General features: G+C 43.6%; 1 protein-coding gene across 1 annotated transcript in view; it reads right to left on the bottom strand.

The window, feature by feature from the left end:
• The window catches only part of LOC310876533 (testis development-related protein), a 15368-nt gene extending 14225 nt beyond the window's left edge, over positions 1-1143 (bottom strand). Inside the window, exon 1 of the mRNA XM_083790096.1 lies at positions 742-1143. Coding sequence (XP_083646222.1) covers positions 742-828 — 87 coding nt within the window. The 5' untranslated portion in view covers positions 829-1143. The remainder of the gene's footprint in view (positions 1-741) is intronic.
• Positions 1144-10000: the final 8857 nt, after the last annotated feature.

Here is a 10000-nt window from a genome sequence, read left to right as displayed (position 1 = left end):
GTGTGTGTGTGTGTGTGTGTGTGTGTGTGTGTGTGTGCGTGTGTTCAGTGTGTGGCAGGACCGCCTGTACACTGACTAGACTAGACTACTAGAGGTCTTATCAGGGCAGATGTGGTATTTTCATCTAAAGCGAGCTTATCTGTCACCCCTATAGTTTCTCATAACAGTACGCCATGACTCCTAGACTAGACATCTCAGTTGACCTAATGGAAAATACACTGTGTGGTTTACATGCACACACAATCATGTGAGAAGACAGGAACTAACTCATGACAGACATGTGTCAACTAACCTAAACTATGACCTAGTAAGATAGGAGCACTTCAATCGATTTTGCAAGGCTTTGTGACTGAGGCCGACTAATTTCTCTGATTAGTGTACAAAATTGAAACACCTGGACCCTCGAATCAACGATTTTACAGTGTGTCGCGACCATAGACTGTAAGAAAATGGTCGCGACATCTTATTTGCACTCTTATCTTCCAACCACATTGACAGCATCTTTGCTCTCACGGGATGCTCCATGGTCGCATTGGCTCATAATTGTGAGTGTCATATAAGTACCAACTGTTGTTAATTCGTAGAGTTTTAGCATTTTCCAGAACGCATTTATTTAGGGAAAAGGGTCAAGGTGTGGAGAGAAAGAAATGTGCAACAGTATTGCATATTTATTATTTAGCCTACAACCTGCGCGTAAATATGCGCGTAAAAGTCCGTTATTGATTCACCATTATTACCCACCTTATAAGAGTGATGATAATGCCAGGACATGTCGTCTTCCTCTGACGCATAATCCACCAGCACTTTGCTTTTGCTTTTCTTGAACATCTCGTCACTTGAGAGCACCGAGGTCCGAAACAGACTTCTTGTTCTGAGGAGGAGTTGACTGTAGGCTACTGTGGCTCGAGTTCTTCCAGACCCACAGCGCAGTCAGTCAGCCAGTTAATGGGAACGTCCTGTCAACGTGGAGACGTAGTCCAGATAGAGTTGTGCGTTTTGACCGTTTCTGGAGAGATCTCTGCGAAGCACCGACGCCACGGCGCGGTGTGGTGCTTTGTTTCCCTTTAACCGCAACAGAACACAACCCGCAGCCTTCTTGCCTTCTTCCCATAAGAAACAACACACTGTGATACCGCTGCTCACTCTCTCACCAGTCACTCCAGGCAGGCACGGCAGAGGCAGACGCTCTTTTCGTTCATTGGCTTTGTTTGTGGTGTTTGTACGCAACGACCACCCGAACATTTTAGCATCGCTCCTCCCATCCCGTATACCCCCCCACCCCCCTCGTCGCCCCCCGTCCCGTTCGGATCCGTTGTTTTATAGCATACTAGTTAGTAGTTACTTACCACAGACTGGCTGCACAGAGACACAGACAGAGACAGCAGCAGGGCAGGCCCGCTCCTATTTCACGGTCTTTATAAACATGGATATCTATCATACACACACAATCCTTTGCATACATGCATCATGCATGGTGCAACTTTTTCCACGGCTCAAATTAAACGGGGTATGGAAAAACAGCGAAACTTAATTTCGGCAACAGGCACTGGGCAGCGAATTAAGTGTGTAATAATTGTATTATTACACACTTAGGCTCCCCAATTGCCAATTTATTTTTTATCATTCCCTTAGATTATTCGACTTTGTGAAAGAACTCTAACGGTTATAGGGTTCGTTTAGAAATATATTGCTTCCGGAGCTGATTTTCAGCGTCCTGGGTAGGCCTTTATGTTTAATTCCACATCAAGGGATTGTTTTATAAAGTTTCCCGGAAAGGGGGTGCTGATCAAGGATTAGGCCAACTAATCCAACCGCATGATTAGCCTACGTACCAAATAATGGTGCATACTGCATAGTCAGTATTCACAATATTCGACCACACAAAGACTACTATGTTATAGGCTACTCCTTTTTTCTTCTTCTTTTTTTCAGTCCCTACAAAGGATTACAATACAAGTGGAGACTAGCCTCCACAATTATGCCTGTGTGTAGGGTATTTAGCTTCATTGGCCTACTGACAGTAGCCTACTTTCAAGCAAAAGGTCAAACAGTGAAAGAAAAGTGTCTTCAATAAATCACCAAGTAAACAAACCCTGTAGTCAGGTGACCACATGTCACAGCAGGGGCAATTATTGAAGTGGATTGGAACCTTGGGGGGTGGAGGGTACAGACGAGGATAACATCAAACACTTCCCATGTACAGGCCTCTTCCTTCCTTGATGTCTTTCTTTAGCCACTCACCAAAATATCACATCTTGTTGTAGGCCTACAGTACTGCAATCTTAAAGTGTACAAATGGAAGCCGTGCCAGTCTTTGTTTCAGAAATATACAGTAGTAGAGTATATAGCCTTTGGGGGAAATATTAGACCAGAAGAATAAGCACAAGCCTTAATAATTTAATATTAATATGTACGCAATACATATATATGTATATATAATATGTATGCAATGACACATCCAACCACAAGGTATGTCAGGCAATGCAACATTTCAACTGTTGTCCCCAGGGACAAATTACCCATTGGGCCAGTGGGGCCGTGGCCCAGGGGCCCTTAGCTCTCAGGGGCCCTTCGGGGAAATTGGACCGTGAGGTACTAGGTTTGACGCCATGAAAAGGCCCTTCATTGGCTGTTAATTCTGTTAAACGTAGGTTAAAAAGATGAGAAAAACACGAAAATGTCACGCGCGCTATGGGGGCCCTGCAAATATTACCGGCCAGGGACCCTCGTAGGGGTTAATCCGTCCCTGGTTGTCCCTGCAGCCAAATGTCGACATAAGCCTGAACCGGAGAAGGAGAATAACTGTCAACATACAATATTATTTTGAGCACATATAGCTAATATTTACAAACCTTTATGGATATGAATACGGCATGCCTGTTTTCCCCCATTTTCTAATTCCGGGCCTGTAGTTGTGTGTGTTTTATATTTAGTAAAATGTGCTTTGTGGTGACAGATTGACCTGAGGTTTCTCCCGTTCAAAACCCCTGTCTTCCTTCCTCTCCAAGAAACCTTGTGGTCAGACTAAACAAATGACACATTATGCTAGTTGTGCTGAGGGACCCTAACATGAACACAGTTGTTCATGAACACTACTCAGCTCACCTGATATTCAATTAACTTTTACTTTTTGACGGGTATAGATGTCCACATTTGAGATAAGTCAATAGGAGTTTGGATTTCTAGATGTGTGAGAATGGATAAATGGTAAATGGTGCATTTATATAGCGCCTTTATCCAATGCGCTTTACATAGATTGTGCATTACATTCACCCATTCATACACCGATTGCGGCAGAAGCCATGTAAGGTACCAACCAGCACATCGGGAGCAATTTGGGGTTCAGTATCTTGCCCAAGGACACTTCGACATGTAGACATGTAGAGGAGGAGCTGGGATTCGAACCGCTGACCCATGGATCATTGGACGACCTGCTCTACCTCATGAGCCACAGCCGGATAGTCTAGTAGTTCTAGAGAGAAGCAGAGTTGATGTTAAGATAGAAGGAAGAAAATAGCCCTATAGGAGATAAGCCTTTGCTTGAGTCTATATTTTTCTTGACCTAAACGTGTTCAAAAGCATTTGTTTTGACATTTTTGAGGTTTGCATTTCTGGTCATCCAAAATGGGATGCCCTGGATTACTTGGCTGTGTGATATATTTTAAACTATAGTCATGCATTTTCACTTGAAGATAATAATTGTAGGCCTATACTGCATGGCACATTTTGGAATGGAATTCTTCACAAATGTTTGTCTTCACTTTATGGGCATAGAACCTGAAGTTTCGCCCCTATAGAGGGTATGCGTGTGACATCATCATCAAACCCGGAAGTTATGCATAGGAACGCCTACTGAGTGTCAAAAACTACTTTCTGGCCTTGACAGCCTCATACATCCAAACAGAAAAGTCCTATTTGATTGCATTAAACAAAGTTAAACAATGTCAAACTCACTTTGCATGTTGCTTTGCCACTCGATGTGCCATTCACTTTAAGCATGCGCATACCCTCTATTGTAAAATTCCACAATAGGGGGCAAAACTGTAGGCTACAGTAACAAGCCCATTCACATACTGTAAGGATCATGACTTATGGGTCACCTTTATTATTTTCACCTGAGGAAGGCCAGACACATCTAAAATATTGTTGTTTGCATATTTGTAAAAAGTAAAAAATATTCATATCATCAAGCTGTAGTGCAGGCCTTTCTTTCTCGCCACGTGCATATTGTCCTGCACCAGCAACTATATGGAAGTGAATAACACTACCTTTTTGAATGAGCATAATGAACTATGGACTTAACAACTGGCACACACACAATCTCAGAGAGAAACCTCTTCGAATGATGTTCCCCATATGTTTAAGTCCCTGCTACATATAGCGTCATGTCCAGGGGGTGTACTTGTACATCAAGCTGCCTCACGCTACAGAAACAGGAGATAGGCTCCTGCCCTGCAGGGCCTCATGGCTCAGCAAGGCTTACTAATTTTACTACTTGAAACTTTACTACTATATGAAAATGTGCATCTCCTGTCCGTCCCTCCGCTAGTCACCCCACACCATTATGGTCACGCCTTGGGACATCACACCTCCATGTATGGTCACGCCTCGTGACATCACAGTGACATCACGCCTCCATATATGGTCACACCTTGCGACATCACGTCTCCATATATGGCCATCTCCATATCAGAGGTGTCCAAACTTTTTTCAAAAGTATTTCAAAGTGTCCATGGGCTCCATGATGTCATGGACGCTTGATTATGGATCCTGCCGCAAAAGAACAAGGATATGCGGCCTTTGCGCTTAGAGGCAGGCCCACGGCCGTCTTGAGTGACAGGCTGTCAGCCAGGCAGGCACCGCTGTTAACAGCTTACTTCCTGGACTACTGCTCGCCCTGTCCACAAGGAGGAGCAGTGCACCAAAGTATTATGGGAATTGTAGTCCAGGAAGGATGTGAGCCCAGTGTCGATGACATCATGGAGCCCATGGACGAGAGATGGACACCTTGAAATACTGAAATATCTAAAAACACAAATTACCCACATAAAAACCACAGGAAAGTGTTTATTGTCTCCCAAACATCATTAAAATAAGATCTGGTTGCAAAAGGTTTTTTTTACATATGTTTATTGATTTATTTTACAGTACAAAGAAGTATTTTCAAAACAATTTACATATATTTCTTTCCCCCCCACATCCCCATGGCCGCACAAATACAAATAAAATATTATCACGAAATGTTTTGACAATAATAAATACATAACACAAAAATAAATAAATAGTGAAGTGGCCATTTAACTATCATCATCAATAATTAATATATCAATGGTCTTTTGTCAGGTGTGTGCTGTGAACAAAAAGTGTAACTCAGCCTTTTTTCAGCCATATCTCACATTACTAAATGAAACCAGACAAGCAAGGTAAAAAAACACTGACAAATTATACTCTGAGAAATGCCCAGGTTAAAAAACTTGAATGTAAAAATGTCCCATACTGTTGAGTGGGCCGTTCATAATACAATTCAGGTATGAAGCTGCGGGTCGTATACAATTTGTCCCAGGGCCACATTTGGCCTGCGGGCCGCACTTTTTACACCCCTGCCCTGCCTGAAGATCACAACACTGACCTCATCTAACCATGGATAACCATGGAGAAGCCATATCACCTAGATCTGCATATATGGAGCCGGCCAGCAACTACATCTGACCTCAAACCTAGATTGAACCCTTAGATCTATTCTTCATAATGATCCTTTCTGTTCTGACATTCCATATGTTGATCTGACCTCATCAAACCCTGTACACTCAAGACACGCTCCATATATGGCCAGTACAGAATTCATTCCATATGTTGATCTGACCCCCCATGCCAAAGCGCCAGCGCTCGTCCAGCAGTCTGCCATCTTCCGTCACCCAGGCAGATACCTGCACGCGATATCGGTTGCTTCTCGCTCTCAGGGCGTCTTACTGGTATGTTTAAAGGGCCACTTCACCCCTTTTGCAACCAGAGCTTATTTTAATGATGTTTAGGACACAAACACTTTCTTGAGGTTTTTATGTGTGTAATGTGTTTTTTTTGCCATGATGCCATGTTCATGACCAAAAACCTGTCGTGAAAATGTGGTCTCACTTCTTTCCTGGACTCCTGGAATGTCACACCTCCATGCAGCCTCTCCACAAGGAGGGGAAGTGCACTAAAGCATTATGGGCATTGTAGGAGGGAATTCAGCAATCCAGTCAAACCCTAGTCCAGTCAAACCCTAGTCAGACACACATTCTTTTTCTGGCCATATAGGGTGCACATTTCTAATTGTGCTACTGTTATCTACTACAAATACTATTAACATTGAGTGACAGTGCAGTTTATTCCAGCAGTGAAGTTCAGCAGTTGAAATGTACGCTTGTAGATTCCCATCCACACAGAATGTTCACATTCTGTTGTGACTGGGATCTCTTTAATATACAGTATTTGTATCTGCACAGGAAGATGCTGTTATGGCCTGGGGGAGTGGCCTGTTGAAGCCTAGCTGGCTGTGTAGTTGGGTGATTGGTGCCTGAAGATCTGATTGAGGGGTGCCTGTTAATCCTGTTAGCTGATTGATTATTAGAACATGGGGAGCATCTTGGGTGGATTGCTATTATACTGTGGTTGGTTGAGTAGAAATGGAGGGTGAGAGTCTGCAGATTATAAAAGGGAAACCTCTATAAGCAAGAGGCATTCCTAGGGGAACAGTAATAGCAAGTGCCCATTCACACTCCCACTTCGGGATATTCATAGCATAAACTACTCAATTTATTTGCACAGTGCACTGTAAAACCCTTAGTATTCCATTTGTCTAACGCAGAATACACTGTGTGTGTGTGTGTGTGTGTGTGTGTGTGTGTGTGTGTGTGTGTGTGTGCATGTGCGTGCAGCTGTGCGCGTCTGTGTCTGTGTCTGTGTGTGTCTGTGTGTGTGTGTGTGTGTGTGTGCGCACGCCTTCATGTGGATTGGAGTGCGGTCGGGCATCAACACACATGAGTTGGTGTCAATATCTCGTTACTGAGATTAGCGCCTGGTGATGCAAACCATCCCCGTTGATGCTGCGGTGTGGCTGGCTGTTAGGATGACTCACTCACATGGAGACCTATTGATAGGTTGGTCAGTGACCCACGATGACCCTGGAGGTCACCATTGTGCCAACAGACCTCCATGTTTGGCTCTTTGCGTGAGTTGTGTTTGTATTGTCTCTAGTCTCCAGAGTGATTATTTACAGTGTATGTACAGCATTGACAGCAACATTTAAACTTCCTTTGTACTGTCTTAATACATTAAAACCGGGAGATCATCTGTTTAGATTTTAGCTATAGTCTATACATATCTATAGCACATTAGTTGGCTATTCAAAAATAGCAGGCCCAGGCCGTAGCGTAACGGTCTGGGCACCGGACTGGTGATCCAGTCGCGGTGTGCCGCGGGTTCGACTCCCGGACCCGACACGGCCTTTACCGCATGTCATCCCCCCATCTCTCTCCCGTTTCCTGTCAGCCTACTTTCTATCCCTTAAAAAATCAATAAAGGCGTAAGCCGCAAAAAAATATCTTAAAAAATAAAAAAATAGCAGATCTACAAGCTCATACATAGACACTATAAGCTTGAATGATATTTGAATATATACCGTACATTTAGACTCAAATGTGTATTTCTGGGGGTCCTTGTTTTTAAAATGTGCTATACAACTAGTTTACAGTATACAGTAGGTGTGCCTGGAGGCCAAACAAAGCTCACATGTCCCTCATCCATTTAATTATCTTTGTGTTTGCGTTGACCATCTGTTTTCTCTTGGAAAATCGAGTAACCCCACACATCGTTGGAATCATTAGTGTGTACACATGGGTGAGTTTGTGTGTGAGAGAACAATAACTTTTGTTGCAGGTGCATGCCAGTGTAGGTGTGTGTGTGTGTGTGTGTGTGTGTGTGTGTGTGTGTGTGTGTGTGTGTGTGTGTGTGCGTGTGTGCGTGCGTGCGTGCGTGCGTGCGTGCGTGCGTGCGTGCGTGCGTGCGTGCGTGCGTGCGTGCGTGCGTGTGTGTGTGTACAGTATGTGTGCATGAGTGCATGTGTGTGCATTTGCACTTGTAAATTAGGAGAAACAACGTCCAGGCATGGTAATTGTACTACATCAGCACAGCATCACCTGTGTTCAAACAACAGTTGAGGGCCTGACTTAACCGCCACGAAGGGACACAGCTGCGATTACCATGACTCATCAACTACACCATGACTCATCAACTATGTGGCAAGATTCATAGGTCACAGGGTTTGTAACGCGAGCCAACCCTGATCACATCACGTTGTAATGGCTATAAGATCAGAGATACTGTATAAGGGCTTTAAATATATATATCTTTTTAATATATTTTTTATCCAGCAAATTTGTAACCCATTTTTCACCCCTGTGTCAATCATCTAATGTGATCCTGGGCTCTACACACCCTCCACCAACCTAGTCCCCATATATGGGGGACATGGGGAGAGCAACAGACTTGAACTCATGCTTCCTTCATTCCCTGGTTGGACGTAGCGCATGGAAGGAACACGTTATTCCAACCAGTTCCTTTCCCCTCCATCAGGCGGAGGAGGAAACACGCCGCCAGCACCCACAGCGTCCCGAGCGGGAATCGAACCTAGGACCTTCTAGCTGTGAGACAACAGCACTACCAACTGTGCCACCGTGCCCCTCAGGCTTTAAATATAATTGATGTGAAACCTTAAAGATGCTCTCCAGAAGTTGCTTATGTACTTAAAAGAATCATTGATTTTGTTGAGGATCGGGGACATATACACACCAGTTAATCTGGTATATGTAGGCCTACTGTATGACTTTCCTGAAAATGGAAAGATTGCAGTTGTTACATCATGCTAAGAAATTAAGTATGACAAGACACATGCACTCTATTTTAGGACTGGTGACAGTAGCCTGTCACAAGGCCCAATTGTTGTGAATGAAAGTGGTCTAGTTGCCAAATAGTCCATTATACAGTAACATTTAGAATGCTGCTTACTAAATTCTAAATTTGGTATATACCGGTAGTCACATTCATCTGAAATGAAATTAACTTTATTTTGACATCCAAATAAAATATGTGACTGTTGTGAAGTAAGTAGACCTCTGTTGTGATCCTAAAGTCTATCATCCAGTAACATGGTGACTGGTCGTTCAGTTGAATTCCCCTTCTGCAAGCAAACACAAGCGCGGAGAACAAGAAGACATCACGGTCGGTAATGTCACACGGCATGTTCTTTACGATTTTTAAGCACAATACACATCTGGCAACGTGTCCTGCCTAGGGTCCTGTGGTTGAAATAACATAATGATTACAAAAATATGCGTTGTGTGCAATCTGAAGAATGCATCAGGCTCTCTCCCCTCACTGGTTGAAGGGCAAAACGCATCAAAAATGTCAGTTACTATGGTGGTGTTGATTCTAAGAATTCTCTCTCTCAGCAGCGCTTTCTAACAATGGTGTTTGTAAAGGTCTGGTTTTGAAAGCATATTGTCAATGACAAGCTCATTAAAAGCAAGGGGACGGAGAGAATGGAATGTGGTACTCAAAAGTCTTTGCCAGGGGAGGTCAAAGGTCATTGATAGAGAGGAGATGGACTGGGTGTTGAAGAACATCAGACATCAAAGAATGTGAGGGGGGTCCCGACTCTATAGAGAGCAGCATTAATGTGCGGACACCTGTGAAGTTGTAGCTCTACGTCATCAGTACAGATTTAGCACAAGACTTGTGGAAAATACGTGTTCTTCCGGTAATACCACTGGGCTTTGAAGTTCACATAATCTCCAAAGATCTTTCCGTTGCTACTTGTAGGCCTACCCCAGGGCGTTGTGGGTAAGATCTGTGTCTCATTCAGGGGAGTAGACAATCCTTTTTTTAACCGGTGATAGTAATGGGCCTGACCTATAATGTTTAACCACTTAAGCCCCATTTTATACTTGGTATTCAGTCTATT

The sequence above is a fragment of the Protomyctophum parallelum genome (genome assembly GCF_964188405.1).
Source record: "Protomyctophum parallelum genome assembly, chromosome: 19".
Taxonomy (NCBI): Eukaryota; Metazoa; Chordata; class Actinopteri; order Myctophiformes; family Myctophidae; genus Protomyctophum; species Protomyctophum parallelum.
This window is presented reverse-complemented; position numbering and strand designations above follow the sequence as displayed.